Source organism: Cynocephalus volans, chromosome 6, assembly GCF_027409185.1.
Source record: "Cynocephalus volans isolate mCynVol1 chromosome 6, mCynVol1.pri, whole genome shotgun sequence".
NCBI classification, from domain to species: domain Eukaryota; kingdom Metazoa; phylum Chordata; class Mammalia; order Dermoptera; family Cynocephalidae; genus Cynocephalus; species Cynocephalus volans.
In genome coordinates, this window is record NC_084465.1 from 114,645,630 (window position 1) to 114,664,802 (window position 19,173).

The following is a 19,173-nucleotide window of genomic DNA, read 5'->3' on the forward strand; positions in this document are numbered from 1 at the left end:
ATGAAGCTTCTCCTGAAAAAGACACCAATTTGCTCATAAACATAACTTATACACAGTTTCAAGGAGTTTTAGAGCTCCTCCTTTCAGCCTTGAGGAGCTCTACAAATGTGCTAGATTGACTGAAATTCTTAGACTTCAAAGGATGACTTTGATGTCTTTCTTCCTTAGCTTTGGTACTTAGAACTTAAGTAAAGGGTAAAATCATTAACGGATTCTAAATATAAAATAACTGCCTGGTCACTGTGAATCTCAGCTCTCAGTGTCTATATTTTCTTACTTTAGAGTACTTAGTCTCTTTGCTTACCCAACTTCTTATTTTGAAAAAGATCAAACCTGTAGAAAATGGGGAAAATAGTAGAAGAAACATTGTTATACCTTTAGCCTAGAGTAATTAATTGTCAATATTTGCACATGTGCTTCTGTTCTCTTGCTCTGTCTCTCTGTGTTCCCACCCACACACATACATTGTTTTGCTGAACCATTTGAAAGTAAACTGCAGACATGTCACTTGACCATGAGCCTTTCAGCACACCTCTCCTAGGAATAAAGTCATTCATTCTCCTACCTAACAATGTAGTACCATTGTGTTCATTACGGAATGGACGTAGTAATATCATGTGATATATAGTCCATGTTCAGATTTCTCCAGTTGTCCCAGGAATGTCCTTTATATCTTTTTCTTTTTTTTTAATCTAAGGTCTAACTAATCATGAACCACACGTTAAATTTGTCTCCTATAATCTAGAAAAGTTTCCTCAATTGTGCGCGTGTGTGTGCATGTGCATGTATATGTGAGAGGGCGACTAACCTTTAGGAGATTCCAACCTTAATTTTTTTTCCTTTTTTTTTTTAAAGAATATTCTACAATCTGGATTTGTCTAGTTATTTCTCCTGTATTTGATTAAGGATAAACATTTTTAGCAAGGTAACTACATAGGCAGTACTGTGCCTATCCTCTTGCATCATATCAAGAGGATGTCAATTCGCCCTGTATTCCTTTATGCTAAGTTTGATTTTAAAGTGATGTCTGCCTGTATCCTAGCTCTGTCCACAGGAAGGTTCTAGAAGCAATAACACTCCAGTAGTAGTGCTACCACTTGTACCCACGTCTTGGTTTCTAAAAATACGTCTTCCACTAAAAAGAACCAGAACTCCCTGGAGAGATGCTCCAAGTCTGGGGGAGGGTGATCCTGGACAATCTTGTTGAGTTAGCAAGCAAGGAAGTGCTCAGTGAATGTTGGGACCCCATGAAAAGGACGCAGGGGCTGGCTTGAGTTTTTCCTGATCAAACCTGACAATTTGATTATCTGAAAAGAGTAAGGATAATATTGGATTATACCATGTTGAATAAAAAGAATCCATGTGTATTGCTACTAGACAATTGTATTGCTAGGGCTCACAGACCCTACAAACCCATTGTGCAGACTGGGTCAGAAACCCCTCACCTGCAGGTCCACGAGCTAGGTAATAGGAAAAGATCCTGGGAGCCATGGGTAAAAAATTAATAGGCTTTATTCAGATGCAAGCTCAGGTGGCTAGCAGCAGCTGCCCTAGTGGCCTCCTAGGGTGTCCCAAGGGCACTGTGGATCAGAGCTGTTCATCCTTTGTACTTAAGTCCGATAACCCAAGACACCTGGGCACACATATGCAATTACATTAGACAATAACCAAGAAACACCTGGGCACGTGTGCATATTTACATCAAATGCTCAGCACCATGCCATCTGTAGTGACTGAAAAAAAAAAGATGAGGAGAGGCAAAGCTCTGTAGAAGAATGCCAACTAACAAACAGAAAAGGAAAGATAGAATTAGAAAAATCATCAGTTTGCAGCACCAGTGTCATAATGATTGAGGCAGGACCCTCAATGGGAGCGGAAGCCATGGACAACAGTTTATACCATCTCACAGTATCAGCCCACAGATCTCTTCTTAATGACTACAGGACGGGGAGAAATTACACTGAGAAGGTCTGGTATTTTGAAGCTCTGAGACCTTAAGATTTATTGTTTACCAAAAAAAAGATTTATTGTTTTTTATCTTTGATGAATTGTGAGCTTTTTGATGTGTGTTTTGCACTGTGATGCAGTACAGCCTTTGCAGAATCCAGACACACTCTTTGCCACCTTAGCTATCCTCTAGCCAGTGAGAATGCAGAGTGTGATGGAAGCTTAAATTCGAGACTCATGTCAAAGCTTTATTTACAAAGCTGTGATACCTGGTAGTTTTCTACACCTTAGTCTGCAGCTATGGATGTGAAATATTTTACCAGTTCTAAAGTCAACACATATCACTTAAGTTCTTTGATTCTGTTTTTATAGTTCTCTCAGGCGAATTCGTGTGTGTCACAGAAAGATTGACTTGGATCTGATAAGCATTTACTAACTGCTTTCTATGTCTAGGCAGTGGTGGCAATGTTTAGTTGATGAGTATTTTAGTGTTTAGGGCCTGTGTGAGCAGGTGAATGATTTCCTTGCTGTCACCCATGTACCGGAACAGCAAATGCAGCCGATGGAACTCTTATCTCCTGTGGAAAGAAGCTTAATGCTAACAATGTATTTTCACTTCTTCTTGTAAAACTGCCTCTCTCCTTTCGGCAGGCATGCTCAGTCCCTGGCTGCTCTCCAGGCGTATTCTCACTGGCTAGCGCAGTACTGCAGCGAGGCACCCCGGCACAGCACACAGCAGTTTGTGACACTCGTCTCTACTGCTGCAGATGCGATCACACCTCTCATCAGCACCAAGGTCGTGACACTTTTTATTTAACTCTATCTGTCCTTCTGTCCTTATCCCCATTTACTATAAAATCAGAATACCATGGATGCAGAGCCGTACTTCTCACCGCCGTGATCCAACTGTGTTTGTTCATATTCCTTTTTAGTTGTAGTCCACCTACATTCAAATATAACTTTTTTTAGTTCTCTAGGTCCCACATGAATACATGCTCATTGTGAAAAAGTAAAATATTGTTCAAATTGTACAGACTAAAAAGTTGTGGTAGTCTTCAATTTCTTTCTCCAAAATACTTTCCTTCCCAAGGTGAGCAGTGTCAGCAGTTGCTTGTATATCTTTCCAGACTTTTTTCTGTATTTTTACATACATGAGTAATAGTTTATAGATAGTCACAAGTAGCTACATTTCTAGCTAACGATATGCCATGGCTTCCTTTACATATGTAAAGCAACTTCAGTTTTTCAAAACTGCCCAGTTGCTGTACTTTTCTAGGGATGTATTATAATTTTCCTGTTTATGGAAGTGAGTTCCTTTTATGCCTATCTTTCTGTAGAATGGGTTCCTGGGAGTAGAATTACTGAATCAAAGGTTATATCCATGAAAAATTTAATGGATTCTGTCAAGTTGTCCTCCAAGAAGACTACCAGTTTATAGTAATAGAGCATATTTTTTGTAGTTTAATCGTACATAGCATTTTGTACCGCTTTTAACAGTGTATTGTTTTCCATAAATTTATGTTGTGTTTTTAATCATAATTTGTAAAAGATTATAATATCCTATAAGGAGTATGTTCCATAATTTACCTAGCCATTGCTGGACTTTTAGGCCTCCTCCATTTAAAAAAAAAAATCATTGCAAATAATTCTGAAATGCGTGTATTGGTGAATGTAGCTTTACCCTTCTAGGTAATTTCCTTAGAATAAGTGGAGGTTATGGGGTTAAAGGTTAATCCTTTGTAGCTCTAGGAAATTATTGTAATATTTCTTTCTTAAGTAATCCTACATGCCCTGACTCTTTGGTATCCTCTTTTCACTGCAGTCTTTTTCTCTTTTGCTCATCTGAAAGTGACAATGTATTTGAACCATGTTTTTGAGAGGCATTTTGAGGTGAAAGAAGTGGGAGAGACTGGCGTGGTTGATGAAGTGCAGAAAAGTGGGGCTGAGAGAAATCTTGGCTTAGTTGGAGCAAGAGGAGTAAGATGAAGAATTCCAAGTTGTTTGAAGGGTAGGGCTTGGATGATGTGCTGAGGAGTTTGCCATGTGAGGAGTGACTGAGTTCAAGGATGCCAGTGACGGTGAAGGAGGAACTGGAGTAGGTGATGCTCGCTTGATACGCAGCAGGCACTGTGGACATGACAAAGAAGATTGCTGAGAGTCATCATAGGAACAATTTTTGAGACAGAGCCTAGCTGGTATAATTTGGCAGTCAAGAGGATATTTAGCTTGTGGCTGCCTTACCAGAGTTCTTCTAATATCAGTCTCACAAGGTATGTAGTGAGCTGACATGTCCTCTTCCCTTTCTAGGTACAAGACAAGTTGCTGCTATCTGCGTGCCACTTACTGGTCTCACTGGCCACCACTGTGCGGCCCGTCTTTCTGATCAGCATCCCTGCAGTGCAGAAAGTGTTCAACAGAATCACTGATGCCTCTGCCCAGCGACTTGTTGATAAGGTGAGGCCCAAGGCTCCCCTGGGATCCCTATAGCTGTATGGCTCAAACCTGGGGAAGTCGAGGAAGAGGAGTCTGGCCTTTGTTTTTATACTCAGAGCGCTTACAGGCCATGCTAACATAGACGTATTTCTAACTTGTACGACAGTAACACAGCCTCAGTGATTCTCTTGTTTGTTTTGGTTTTTTGACAGCTGGACAGAGATCCAAACCCTTGACCTTGGTGTAATAGCACTGCATTCTAATCAACTGAGCTAACCAGCCAGCCTCAGTACTTTTTATAATGCCTTTTACAAGAATACAAATAGCTGGTGTACTGATTTAGACATGAAAAAGCTTCTCACAATATGCAGAGAGGTTTTGCTGTACTTTTGCCAGTGTTGTGAGTCTTCTTTGCATTCTTTTGGGGTCAAACCAGTCTGGGTTTTGTTGTTTTTTTTTCTTGTAATGTATTTGGTTTTTTTTAGGGTTGAGAATCTCCAAGCAAGTGTATTCTTTTAGAATCCTCCTAGGAGGCTCAGGCTAGAAGTTTAAAAACAAACAAAAAAATGGGTGGCTTAGGAGGGGAGTTAAGCAGGTACTTAACAGCACCTGGATGTGAATGTGTTGTTTCTGACTTGGTGCCGAGGCCATGTGGATTTATAAGAGATTCTCCTAAGAGGAAGTCAGAAGCCAGTAGCTGAGGGACACATTCAGTGTCTGCAATGTGATTTGTCCCTCTGTAATGCTTCAAGGACCAGATTAGAGGGGAAGTGAGAGCACCAGGAATGATTATGGAGGCTGGCCTTGGGTTGTGCTGTACCCCGACTTGGTGTTATTGCTTCATTTCTTTTTCCTCCTGGGTTGCCTGAGAGTTGGACCAAAGGCCCCACCCAGGTTATAAGAAAGGAGCCTGGGGCCTGAGCCCAAAGTATGCAGTGGGTGCCAAAGGCTATGCCAGGTATGGCACTCTGCTGCCTGTTGCTCTTTGACCTCTGATGTGCTCTGCTCTTTGACCACTGATGAATGCCTTTGGGGTCTCTTCTAGGCTCAGGTGTTGGTGTGCCGAGCCCTCTCTAACATCTTGCTGCTTCCGTGGCCAAACCTACCAGAAAATGAGCAGCAATGGCCTGTGCGCTCCATCAATCATGCCAGCCTCATCTCTGCACTCTCCCGAGACTATCGCAACCTGAAACCCAATGCTGTCTCCCCACAGAGAAAGATGCCACTAGATGACAGTAAGTGATCCTAGGTAGGGACAACCCAGGAAGATACATAGGGCAGGTACTGTCCTTCCTTTGTGGCAGATGAAATTTACACCTGAGGCTCATGAGGTGAATTCATTTGTCCATAGTCACACAGCTGCTAATCAAAGTCACATTCAGGTAGTAGAATCCCACTTGTCTATAGAATTCAGTTAACACATCAGCTGTACCTGTTTCCTGAATGCAGACTGCCTCGTCTCTTATTTAAAATGTAAAAAATGCTGGAGACCTAAGAAAAACGTCCATGGAAGACACTATTGATGGTGCCTTCCATCGGCAAAATAAATCCCACAGTGATTATTGATCCATCTTAGAACCTTATATAAGCAAACAAAGCAGTTCACCTCTACACACTGGAAGACGAATTTAAGAATTCTTCTGAGGTTGGCTTTAGCCTTTTTATAAATACAGATATTTCAGAGATATTGAAAGAGCTTGATATCTTCACAAATGGCACTAGAAATTTGATTGTTTATATTAAAGAGGGAGAAAATATGAATCAGGAGAATTCTAGTTCAAGTATAAGGTTTCAGATTTCTCTGAACAATCTTCCTGAAATAACAAGTATTACAGAAATATTTTTAAAATACAGTCTGTTTTCACAATAAGAAAATAATGGAACGTTATCAGATCGTGTCATTTATAGAATGCCAATAAAAATGCTTTGTGAAATGTCAAAAAGAGTAGTAAATACTCAGCATTCTTTTTTAAAATAATACTTTTATAATCAGGAAGATTAATATGCTCATTGTACAAAAATATTAGAATAGTATGAAGAAGGAAAAGAAAACTCCTAAATCTCACCAGTTTTAATATTTTAGAGAGTAACCATTTTAACTATGCTTTGTTATCATCTTTCTATTTTTAAATGAATTTTATAGTTATACAGTTGGATAAGAGTAGCTGACATATTGAGGGCATACTGTGTCCTAGGCTCTTGCTTTGGCGATTTTATATATTCATCGTCAAATCTGGCCGTGCCAGCACAAACTTTCAAAGTCTGGTGTTTGAACCTGGTTCTAAATATTTTTCAAAATTCAGCAATTCATTTAACTCTCACATCAACCTTATTAGTTAAGTACTATTAATTATCCTGATTTTGTCCGTGAGGAAACTAAGGTATGATTAGGTAACTTGCCCTCCAGCTATTTTGTAATCATGTTTTATAAAGTTTAATGGTCTTTTTTTCTTCCTTTTATCCTACATGGTAATTTTATCAGTCAGCATAGGCTAGGATATGCTCTGTGGTAACAAACAACCCCAAAAGCTTAGTGACTTAATGCAAGGAAAAAAATTATTTTTGCTCATACTACATGTCCAGTTGGGTCAAGGTGGGTGGGGCAGTCATGTAAGGATCCAGGCTGATGCAGGCTCTATTTCAGTATGTGCTTACACTCGGAAGGGAACATGGCAAACTGTGTATTCGTTCTTAAAGTGACACTTGTCACTTCCACTCACGTTTTATTGGCCAGAGCAAGCTGCATGGCCATGGCTTAACTTCAGAGGGGGTGAGCATGTGTCAGAACTATGTGCTAACAGCATGAATAGATTTCCTTAGTGAACATAATTAAAAACATGGTTGACATTTGTTGAAAGTTCACTATGTGTCAGGCAGTGGGTTGAGAACTCTTAGTCTTTGCTCTATAACCCTATGAGATGTATCTTATCCTCATTCCACAGTGATGAAATGAAGCTTTGGAAAATTTTCTGTTTCCTATTCCAACTTTGTACTTAGAAAAAATTTTAAACCTATGGAATAGTTGAAAGAATAAGAAAATGAATAACTGTATATCTTTCACCCAGATTCACAAATTATTAATGCTTTGCCACATTTGTGCTTTCTTCCCCCCAAAACACCCTTTTTAAAAACTGAGTCATTTAAAGTAAATTGCACATGTTGACACTTTATCTGAATGCTTAACCTTCATCTTTATATAGAACAGTATATTCTCTTACATAACCAAAACATCATTAACACAACAAAGATGCTACACATTGTTACAGTAATGTGATTTAATACATAGACCATATTAAAATCTTTCTCTATTACCGAAATGTCCCTTTTTGCTTTTTAAAAATTCAGGATATAATCAAGGATCGTGCTTTATATTTGGTTGTCACCTCTCTTTAGTCTCCTTTACTGTAGAAGTGCACCCCCAATTTTTTGTCTTTCATGATACTGGCATTATTGAAGAGTCCAGGCCTGTTTCTTGTAGAATGCCCCATAATACTGTTGTGTCTGGCCATTTTCATGTTTTTGCTATAATGATGTGTGTACTTCCTGTTGCATCACTTCTTTTGTCCCATTACTGATGTTTGATGTGGTCACGTGTCTCAGGCAGCATCTTCCAGTCTGTCCGCTAGAAAGGTACCTTTCTCCCTCAAGGCCTGGTAGGTTTAAGTTGCTCAGGGTCATAGAGAAAGTGGTGGGTTCAGGAGTCAAACGTGGGTCTGAAAGGCTCCAGAATCCTGTGCTCTGCACCACTTTGCCACAGGCCTCTTTCTTCCTGAAAACCTATTTTTGAGTGGTTTTATAACATCCTATCCTGTGGGAGTACCATAGTTTATGTACCCATTCTCTATGATTACATACTTGTAGTATTTCAGTTTTTTACTTATACGCTTTTATAAATCTTGGTTTTGATTTCAGTTTTCTTAAATGTCAGAGGTCAGGTTTTATTCTCTTGCCTCTGTTAGTTTCTACCCCAAGACTGCTTCCTCTGTGCCTTGTGTATTCGTGGGGAAATGTCTACCCTAAGTGTGGTTTCCTGCCTTGGTAATAGTCCACATGCTTGTAGTTGTGGGTGGCTCCTTAGTGAGTAGTGTGGGTGTGCCTTTCATTTACTTTCCAGCATCACCGTGACCAGCCTCTAGTGGACCACGCCTGGGAAGGGCCACTGTCTTCTTTCATCCTTAGTCCTATGAGTGAGATGATGTTATTTATCCACTCTCTCCACATTTTCAGATGAGGAAACTGAGACCCAGAATCTAGCTAGAGTTAGGGCTCAAACCTGATTATACCCACCTCCTAAGCTTGTCTTCTTTTTTCTTTCCTTCCCTGGGTGCTGCTTTAGCCCCACAGAGGCAGGTGAGCTCAGGGGCTCAGAATGGTCCGGAGATGTTGCCAGGTGGAGGGTGGCTCTCTCAGCCCACCCGTGGATCAGCCTCTGGAGGTCGCCAGGGTTGAGTGTGCCAGGCTTAGGCTGGGCCATGGGGAGGTCTCCTTGGGGAGGCTGGTGGGAAGCTCTGTGACCGCCTATGTGCTGGGGAGTGCTGAGAGTGCCCCTGTCCTGGACCTTCTTAAATACCAGGCATATTGCCTGAATGGTTCTGAACTGTGTCTCTGATCCTCATGTTAACCCTGCAGAGGTGGGCCTGTTGGCTGTCCCTGGTGTGCTGACAGGGATCCTGCCCATGGTATATAGTCATTTACAGACTATCTGTAGTTCGTATCCAGGTTTCTCTGAACTCCTGCCCTTTTGCTGGCCACTGATTCTGTTTTCTGGGTGCTGTATGGCATCATAAAGTGAACTCATACACTAGGGTGTTCTTAGAATTACATATTGTCGATAACAAATAATGTAATGCATTGTAATGACAGTGATTATATTCTTAGGCTCCAGGTCTAATAGGCCAAGGATTGATCAGGCAATCTGTTCCTGACCTCAGCATTGTTACATGTGCATGGCATATGCTTGTGTGTATTACCAGGCTAGAGCAGTATCTATAGTTGATGGAGAAGGTTTGGTCAGCATGCATTCATTCTTGCCTATAGTAATTACCTTGTGACACTTATTATTTTCTGACCTGTCTATTCACCATCATGTACTTTTCATTAAGTCCAGGGCACCTAAATTGGGGCTATATTTCATCTCTTCTTTTCTGTGGATTTGTTGCTGGTGGGTAGAGGTAAAATAGAGGCAAAAACCTGAGCAAGCAAGCAGGCAGGTAACCTGAATCCTGGCAGTAAGGAAAAAAAAAAAAAGAGAGGGATATAGAGATAAAAATTTGCAACGTTATCAGGAGAGACTGTATTCCTTTAGCAAGACTGCTGTGTGATTGTCTTCTTGATACCTTTGCAAGTTTCTTCCCCTTCCCTTGTATTCCTTTTTACCATGCTTTATCCTCAGACAAGTCATAACCTGCAGCTTAATTTGATTTGCAGCCAAAATGATTATCCACCAGACACTTAGTGTCCTAGAAGATATCGTGGAGAGTATTTCTGGGGAGTCTACCAAGTCCAGACAGATCTGCTACCAGTCACTGCAGGAATCCGTTCAGGTCTCCCTGGCCCTCTTTCCAGCTTTTATTCATCAGTCAGGTAGGTGCTGGCCCAGGGGCCTTCCTGGTGGGTGGTACTAATAATAGCCAGAGTAACTGCTTAGATCCATAGAGCACACTGGAAGTTGGTGCAGTGCAGCCCTTGACTTTCTCATTGAGGGAACCCCGATGCTGGAGGCAGAGGGCAGTAATGTTTATTTGGGGTGTCTGGGGCCAAAGCCCCATGGAAAAGTGAGCAGAGCCCTCAGTATGGGCCTTCGCACCTGTGTCAGGTGGCGCAAGTCACTTGAGGCCTATTGCCTACCTTTCATTTGCCTTTCCCCAGTATGGAACATAAGTCGATGCGAGAGTAAGGGGGGCTTCATACAAGAGAGGCTGGAGAATGGTTTCAGATTAGTGCTACTTATCTACTTACGTGGCAAGGTGAGTTTTGCTGAGATCGTTCCCCTCACCCTGCTCTGTCCCTGTCACTGCAAGAGGCTCTCTCTAGCTCTGTGGTGTACTTGCCGGGCTCTCATGAAGGCATTTATAGTAGTCTTGTCAGTCTTATGAGAGAAATATCAAGGACTTCTCAGCAAATAGACATCAATTGCTGCTTGCAAGCAGATTGTGTGCGGTTAGAGCAAGAACGTACTATACGAGATGATTCTTGAGATCTGTAAGTGGAACTGCACTAAATGTAACCAGTATTTTCTGCAATTAATCCTTTAATGGACCAAGGCCACACAACCTGAATACACCCTCATTATCTACTTTTAGCCACTTTGACCCAACTGCTGGAATTATTGGTCAGAGAGAGAAATGGCTAAAGTACTTAGGTGTTGACCCATTTGAAGAGTTTGATCAGTGTGAACTCAAAATGATCCATCTGCTAAGAAAACTTCGGCTGTTGCCGGCTGCTGGGCAATGAGGGAGGCTTCAAGACAACCTCCGTTTCCTATGGCAAGCCGTTAGGCAAAGGCTCCCTGTACCAGGGCTATTTTCACAGCATGTCCTTAATCATTTTGCTCTTTCAGTCATTGGCTTTAATAGTGTTATAGAAATTTCTTCCACCAGGAAGCCTTAGAGATGATAGTGCAGATTGCAAAAGAACTCCGTCAAGTCAAGGGCTTCTCTTTATCCCTGTGTGCATACCTGTGATCATTTGCTTTGTCCCTTTATTTAGATGTGACTGATGAGATGCTGAGCTTCTTCCTCACTCTGTTTCGAGGCCTTAGAGTACAGATGGGCGTGCCTTTCACTGAACAGATCATACAGACTTTCCTCAATATGTTTACCAGGTAACCACAAACCTGCTGTCCGTGGTTTTCTGATTCAAGGGAGAAATAATGGAGCCTGGCTGCAAAGCGTGGGACTTTTTACTCCTTTTCTCTACTTGTCACAAATGTTTAATGCTGGTGCCTGAAGAAACATTTCTTTGGTTATTGTGTGGTTTTCTCTTGTCTGTAGAGAACAGTTGGCTGAGAGCATTCTCCACGAAGGCAGCACTGGCTGCCGGGTGGTGGAGAAGTTCCTGAAGATCCTGCAGGTGGTGGTCCAGGAGCCTGGCCAGGTGTTCAAACCGTTCCTCCCCAGCATCATCTCCCTATGCATGGAGCAGGTGTATCCCATCATTGCTGAGGTAAGAGGGGCTTTGTAGGGTGGTCCCCCGTGCTGTCTTCCGTCTCAGGATTGGGGAGGGAATGAAATATCGAGGAAAATGTATTAAATATATTGTGTTTCAAAGTTCATTTGTTATTTAATTTAATAGTCTTGTAAAATGTTTTTTCCAAGAAAGAATGCCTTTAGTTTGGTACAGCACAGTCTTTTTATATTGGTCAACTTAATTAGAACTAGTTTAGTGTAAGTATAACAGGTTAATCATCACAAGGTTGGTTGGTAGGGATAAGCAATCTCCTTTGGCAAACAATTTATAATTTTAAGTGACTATATAGTTTTCTACAGCAAACATTATAACAAATGTATACTCAGCCCCTCTGTATCTGTGTGTTCCACATCCATGGATTCAGCCAACTATAGATTGAAAATATTGAGGAAAAAAAATTGAATCTGTTCTGAGCATGCACAGACTTTCCCCAAACAATACAGTATAACAACTATGTATACACAGCATTTACATTGGGTTAGGTACTGTAAGTAATCTAGAGATGATTTAAAGTATATAAGAGGATGTACATGGGTTTTATGCAGATACTATGCCATTTTATATCAGAGATTTGCACATCTGCAGACTTTGGTATCTGTGGGAGGTCCTGGGACCAACCCCCCCATGGATATCAAGGGGCGACTGTACTTTCCTATTAAAAACATTCACAATCTCAGGGATACAAGGCAAGTTCTTGGAACCATTCAAGTAAACCTTTCAGTGCCATAGGAAAGCACTTTGTTCTTGTTAGAAAACAGGCATTCAGCATGACAAGATCCAGAGTAAGTATAGATTTAACTTAAATTTTATAGTAATGGTTATGTAAATAAGAGCTAACTTTTTTTTTTTTTGAGAGCTAACCTTTTTAACTGTTCAAACTAAGACCAAAAGAAAGCCAGTTGCTTTGCATCATGAAATACAGTTGGGGCTTATAAAGCTTCCTGCCATGGAAGCTTGTGACCTCTGGTGTCAATTTAATAAAGCCTGACTTAAACATATCTGGGCCTTATAATTTTAAATTCTTCAGGGATATCTGGAATAATGTGACCTGCATGTTCTCCAGTGATTTGGAGACTTTTGGTGAAGGTAGAAAAGATTGCTGGGCTTGCCCCCTTCTTGTCTCCAGCTCCACTCAATCCTGGCTGCTAGCGAAACTGGAGACTGGCCCGGAGGGCAATTAGTGCAGTGCCCTGCCTCCTCCCAGAGGTTCTCTTTAACACTTCTTTCTGTGGTTTCTAAGTGCTCTTTAAACTTCCCTTTTCTGTAGAGAGCAGATCTGCTTTTTAAGGCCTCTTGTTTGTCTTTAGCCTCAGAGGTTGCTTAAGACCAGCGGGTTAGCTGGGACAGTGTTTTTTATTCTGGGAAAAGGGACAACGTAACCAAGAAGATATGACAGATAAATCAGCTGTTTTTGGAACAGAAAATCCATATTCCTAATTGTTATGCCACTTAGTAGCCTTTTTTCCTAGTGTAAAAAGCTGAGCGAATCCATGAGAAAAAGTGTCCTGTGGCACTGACCCATGCATTCTGCACTCACGTGAAGTGCTCCTGGTGTGAAGTGTTGACTCCCAGGGGCCTCGATGAGTTCTGCACAGGAAGTGACAAGAGTGTGGTTGGAATGCTGACATTCTGCCTGCTGTTACCAGGCATCTCTGGGTCTTCTTTCTTGGTAGGGGCCTAGGCTGACAGAGGTTCCCCAAGCTGCAGGAAGGAGAAGTTAGAGTGTCTGTGTGTGTCTCCATAGCGCCCCTCCCCTGACGTGAAGGCTGAGCTGTTCGAACTCCTTTTCCGGTCACTCCATCACAACTGGAGGTACTTCTTCAAGTCCACTGTCCTGGCCAGTGTTCAGAGGGGGATTGCCGAGGAGCAGATGGAGAATGAGCCCCAGTTCAGTGCCATCATGCAGGTAATGTGGAAGAGGTGACGAGGGTGCCATAGGCTCTGAGAACGAACAAGCCTCATTCTGGACACTGCCTGGGTCCATTGGCCTGTCTGTCCCTTGGTTTGCCTCTCTGGCATATAGTCCCATTTGCTGTAACCTGGCCACTGCAACAAGTACTGTCTTTGAAGCCCCCACAGTCTTGGGTCTGAAGCTCAGCTCTATTTCTTAGTATTCTCTGAAGTTAATTCATTTCCTGGAGCCTCAGTGTCTTCATCTCTAAAGTGGGGCTAATACTGCCTCATGGGTTTGTTGTGAAGTTAAATGAGATAACATACACAAAGTACGTGGCACATGTAGATGGTTGATAAATGTCAGTTTCCTTTACCTTATAGCAAGCAGTGTTTCCCCAAGTGTAAAGAGACTGCCTGAATCAGAATAACCTGGGGCCCTCCTTAACAGGAAACTGACTGAATAAGGAGTCTCTCCTGGAGGGGCCCAGCGATCTGCATTTTTTAAAGATCAATCTGGCTCATACCATATTGGGAGGAGCTGCGCCCTGTGAGTTAGTACTTGTTTTCGGATCAAGTGTGACTGTTGTGTCTGACAGAGTAAGCTGTCTGGGGGAGGGGCGCTAAGCACACCTTGCTGTGGAAGGCTGGACGGCATCCGCTTGTCGGGATAGCCAGACTGCTTGGTGGCTGCTTTCAGGTGCTCTCTTGTGTTCTGCACTCAGATGTATAACTTTTTATTCTAAGTAGAGTCTTCTCTTTATTTATTTATTTATTTTTTTCAGTGCATGCTCTTCTTCCTGGGAAAGCCAGGGAAATTTCTACCTCCCTCCCTTCAGCTCTCCACCAACATATAACATGCATGTGGGCATAAGCACACACGTGCACATACACTCTCCTGTGTGGAAATTCCTCTCTTGAAAGCACATGACCTACCCTGGTTTTTTCCATCCCCAGTGCCCACCACGGGCTTGGGTTTGCAGGGTTCAAATATTTGTTCCCCTCCCATCTTTCTCTAAACTTTGTCCTTGCTTTTAAGACTTTTTTTTTGGCAGACTGATGCCTGATCCCCCTCAGGGCTAGTAAAAGCCACTATGAAAAATAGTTTCGCAGTTTGGTAGTTTCTTATGAAGTTAGATATGAATATATAGTTACTATAAGAGCTAGCAATCCCACTTCTAAGGATGTTACCCAAGATTAATGAAAGCATATGTTCACACAACCTATGTACATAATTTATCTACATAAATGTTTATAGTGGCATTTTGCATAATTGCCCCAAACAGAAAACAATACCAATATCCATCAGTGGGAGAATGGATAAATAAGCTGGTACGTGCATACAATAGACTTAACAGTAAAAAGGAATAAGTTGTTGGTACAAGCAACAACATAGATGAATTTCAAATATATGATCCTAGGTGAAAGAAGCCCTATCCAAAAGGCTCCATGCCTTAAGATTCTATTCCATTATGTGACATTCTGGAGAAGGCAAAACTATAGGGACAGAGAATGAGCAGTGGTTGCCTAGGAGTAGGGGGGAGAGGATTGCTACAAAGAGGGCCTGAGGGAATGTCTTGGGGAGATGGAAGTGTCCCGTCTTGATTGTGATGGGGGTGGCACAGCTCTGTGTGTTGATCATAGTTCTTACAGTGCCAATCTCAAAAGTTTTACTCTGTGTTATACTTCAGTAAATCCAACTGTTTTAGTCTGTTTTGTGTTGCTATAACAGAATTACCTGAGACTGGGTAATTTATAAAGAAGAGAGGTTTATTTGGCTTACTATTCTGGGACAGCTGCATCTGACATGGGCCTCAGGCTGCTTCTACTCATGGCTGAAAGTGGCAGGCAGCCGCTGGGTACAAGCAGATCACATGGCGACAGGAAGCAATAGAGACAAGGTGCCAGGGTCTTTTTAAGCAATGAGCTCTCGCGGGAACTAATAGAGCAAGAACTCACTCATTAATCCCCCCTCCCCCAGGGAGAGCATTAATCCATTCCATTCATAAGGGATCCGCCCCCCATGACTCAATCAGTTTCCAACACTGCCACATTGGGGATCAAATTTCCACATGAGTTTTGGAGGGGACAACACATCTAAACTCCATCACCAACTTTAAATAAGTGGAAACTGTTGGTCATGACAGAGATCCAGTCACTGCATCAGGGATTACAAGATCCCCTTCTCATAGCTTAGGGCCAGGGACAGAATGACAGAACAGTCACTGCTTATTCTAGAAAGGTTTCCTGTAGACCACCAACTTCCCCACTTCCCCCATGGTCACTTTCTGTCAGAGCAGGGCACTTTGGGTTTTTTGGGGGGGAAGGGGTATGTTTCTTTTTGCCCCTGAACTAGTAACCTTTACACCCCAGGAATTTTAAAATTCCAAAGCAGTTTAGAAATTTGCTCTTGCTTAACCCCCAGGCAGAGGCAGCTGGTTGTGAAGGAGCCTCAAAGGATTTGTGGCTTATGAGCCTGGGATGCCAAGGAGAGGGAGGGCTTGTGGAGGGAATTAGTTGGTTTCAGGGGAGGCAGGCGGGCTTTGGAGTCTGCTAAGATAGCTGAGAGATTTTACTAGAGTTGTGAGCTGCTTGCTTCAGAGAGGTCCCACGAAGGGTTTCTAGAGGTTTGTTACAAAAGGTGCAAGATGAGACCAGAATAAGAGGGGAGGCCCACTGTGGGAGCTAAGGAGCATTGCAGAGATCTGAGCAGATGGGTCAGAGGAATCGACAAGCCACTGGTGGAGTGCCAGTTCTTATGGCATAGGGTAGATGCCCCAGGGGGGCTTGGTCTGAGGGAGTGTGAATGCTACTTCTGAAATGGTGGTATTTCCTAGGCTTTTGGACAGTCCTTTCTCCAGCCTGACATCCACCTTTTTAAACAAAATCTCTTCTATTTGGAAACCCTCAATAGCAAGCAGAAGCTGTACCATAAGGTAAGTGCCCATCCCTCTGGGAAAGACTCCTTCATCAGAGGCGGCACAGGCCGAGTCTCATTCCTCAGGTCACTTGCTGGAGAGCGTGGCGGGAGGTAGGCTGGGACCTGGAATAGCTTTGGGGCCAGAGCCCTCGTGGCCGCCACTCACTGGTCTCTGTCCACCTGCAGAAGATCTTCCGGACCACCATGCTGTTCCAGTTTGTGAATGTGCTGCTCCAGGTGCTGGTTCACAAGTCCCACGACCTTCTGCAGGAGGAAATCGGCATCGCCATTTACAACATGGCCTCTGTAGACTTCGATGGCTTCTTTGCAGCCTTCCTCCCAGAGTTTCTGACCAGCTGTGATGGTGTGGATGCCAACCAGAAAAACGTTCTGGGTCGGAATTTCAAGATGGATCGGGTGAGGACAGCAAGAGGCTGGGCTGCAGGGAGGGCAAGCACTCGAGCCTGCGCCTATTTGGTGAGGAGGGGCAGGCTGCCCCGGGCACTCAGGGCCTGTGGGTGTGGGCAGCCTGGGCAGTGCCTGGGTGATGCAGTGCTGTGGCAGGAGTGGCGGGCACATGCTCTTCCAGTCTTGGCTTCTGCAGCATATGGGTTCTTAGCCAGTGAGGCCCAGCAGACCGTCTGGTTTGTCAGCTTCTTTGTGCTTGCCCCACCTGTCAGAACACGCCTCTGACCAGCCCTGCCGCGTGTCCTTGTGGGGCTGATCCCCTGCAGGGTCAGCACCGAAGGGTGGTAGAAGCCACATTTGTCGGTCTTTGGCCAAACTTGAAGATGGGCCAAGAAGATGGGTGCTTGGCCGCTGCTTCTCTGGGTCCCCAGGGTAAGAGATGGGACCCCGTTCCTTGGGCTGCCCTGGGTTCTTCGCAGCACAGCCCAACCCCAGCTCAGCTTAGTAGGAGCCCACATCGTCCTTACCCTCTTACGACACTGCTGCCCGCCCTGGGAAGGCCAGGCCTGTGTGGTAGCTCAGGTGGGAGCTCTGGGTGCTGATGGCCCTGGATGCATGTGAAGTCATTGTTACTATCTGCGCCCAGTGTGCCCTGTCTCTCCTGTCCTGGGGCCACCTTCCTGGGAGCTTCCTGCCCTCCTTTTCTTGTTTCGGATGTCTGAGTCTCTGTTCCTGGCCTGATAGTCCCTTATTGGAACTTTTCCTTTGGAAAAGTATTTTTCTTCTTTCTCCACCTCACACTTGATGAAATTAAGAGGAGAAATTTTCTCTTTCTCCCACATCCTCTTGGTGTTCTTAACATGACTCCTGTATTGAGCACTTGTTCATGGTTCTACTTCAGTGTTTAGATTTACGTGTTGCTCTTGCTGGAGCAAACTTTACTTATTCCTCACTTTTCTCATTTGTGGTATATGTCAGGACTGTATTTTCTTAGGTTCAGATTGTATTTTCCTTTGTCTTAGAGTCTTTCTTTCCTTGGAATCTATGTTGTTCTCTTCTAGGCTTCTTCAGCCAGGTGGATATTTTTTTTTCTTCTTTTTCCTAGAGGCCAAATCCTAATTTTTAGTTATCAGTTTCTAATGATGTGGCTATCAGTCATCTTGATTTAAAGCAGTGGCTTCCAAATCTAGTTATACGTCAAAAACACCTGGTATGCTTATTAAAAATAGAGAAATGTTCCACCCAGGAAATTCTTATTTGGCGTTTGAGAGCCACTGATTTAAAAGACACCCCTTGGTTGGTTTTCTTGAGGATGAGCGGATGAAAATTTCATTCACTCACTCACTCTGTGTTTGCAGCTGCTGCCTCTCAGGCCGGGTGTGGGACACAGACCCTGCCTTCAGGGAAGACAGGTGATACAGCTCCCTCTGTTGACCACATTGTGCCACGTGCTTTACATGCTCCACCTTTTTTAGGCATCCCACAACCTTCTGAAGTGTAGGTACTGTTATTAACCCCATTTCACAGATAACCCAGGCTCAGGAGATCAGCTGTTAGTTGGCAGTTACAGAACCTGGAAGTGGGAGAGCCAGGAAGCAAGACTCAGGCCTGGGTGTTCTGGCTCCAGAGCCTGCACACACTCCCCAAAGCCTGGTGGGCCAAAGGCGGGTAGAGAGCCTGGAGCAGAGGCGCTGACCTTGCCAGCTGGGGCCAGGAAGCAGGAGGTGCCTGAGCAGCCTCTCTGAAAGAGGAACAGTGTCAGAGGTGGAGTGGAGAGAACTGCAGGTAACCTCAGCTGTTTTCTGAACCTCGTCTTGTCACCTGGGGTTTATGAAGGGATCACCTTGGCACCAGCAGCCAGGGCAGGGATCCAGCCCACTCTGTGACAGAGCTTTGTGTATACGTTATTTACTCCCCATCTGGACCTACACAGTAGGCATTCAGTAATCTCACGGTAAAGAAGGGAAGGTCTCATATGGCACATGCTAGAGTTCAGGGTTTAAACTGCGACGGGCTCCCTTGCTTTATAGTATGGTTACTTTACATGATTCGTGCTGCTTCCAGCAGGGTAGGCATAGGGTGGCATGTGTGCTCCTGCTCGGGTGTCACTCTTGATTGGTGGGGGCTGCCTGGAGTCCTGGGTGGGAAGGAATGTGCAGACATGGCTGAGTGTAAATGCCGTCACCTCAACTGACTGTGGTGCGGGAGAGGACTGAATCGCCAGCCCTGCCAGTGTTCAGGAGCCCAGGCTCAGGAGCGAGTGTGCCAAGTCCAGTCTGGACCTTCCTTCCCTCGCCGTCTATGTAACCTGGGGCGTGTCTCTTCATCTCTCTTTCCTTCATCTTCTTCATCCCCAGAGTAGTAGTTCTAATAGTATCTGTGTCCTA

At 43.7% G+C, this 19,173-nt stretch overlaps 1 protein-coding gene and 1 pseudogene across 7 annotated transcripts in view; both read left to right on the plus strand.

Annotated features, from left to right (window-relative positions):
* Positions 1 to 19,173, plus strand: part of XPO6 (exportin 6) — a 109,096-nt gene that overhangs the window by 88,909 nt on the left and 1,014 nt on the right. For 3 of the 7 annotated variants that reach the window (XM_063100332.1, XM_063100334.1, XM_063100337.1), the window contains 9 exons: positions 2,599 to 2,743; positions 4,255 to 4,401; positions 5,426 to 5,615; positions 9,808 to 9,963; positions 11,089 to 11,203; positions 11,373 to 11,544; positions 13,313 to 13,474; positions 16,296 to 16,394; positions 16,565 to 16,855. In XM_063100332.1, coding sequence (XP_062956402.1) covers positions 2,599 to 2,743; positions 4,255 to 4,401; positions 5,426 to 5,615; positions 9,808 to 9,963; positions 11,089 to 11,203; positions 11,373 to 11,544; positions 13,313 to 13,474; positions 16,296 to 16,394; positions 16,565 to 16,855 — 1,477 coding nt within the window. Of the gene's footprint in view, positions 1 to 2,598; positions 2,744 to 4,254; positions 4,402 to 5,425; positions 5,616 to 9,807; positions 9,964 to 11,088; positions 11,204 to 11,372; positions 11,545 to 13,312; positions 13,475 to 13,909; positions 14,009 to 16,295; positions 16,395 to 16,564; positions 16,856 to 19,173 lie in introns of those variants that run through there. The other 4 variants (XM_063100335.1, XM_063100336.1, XR_010023874.1 and 1 more) reach the window with 3 other exon arrangements.
* Positions 5,707 to 8,006, plus strand: LOC134380085 (EKC/KEOPS complex subunit TPRKB-like; annotated as a pseudogene).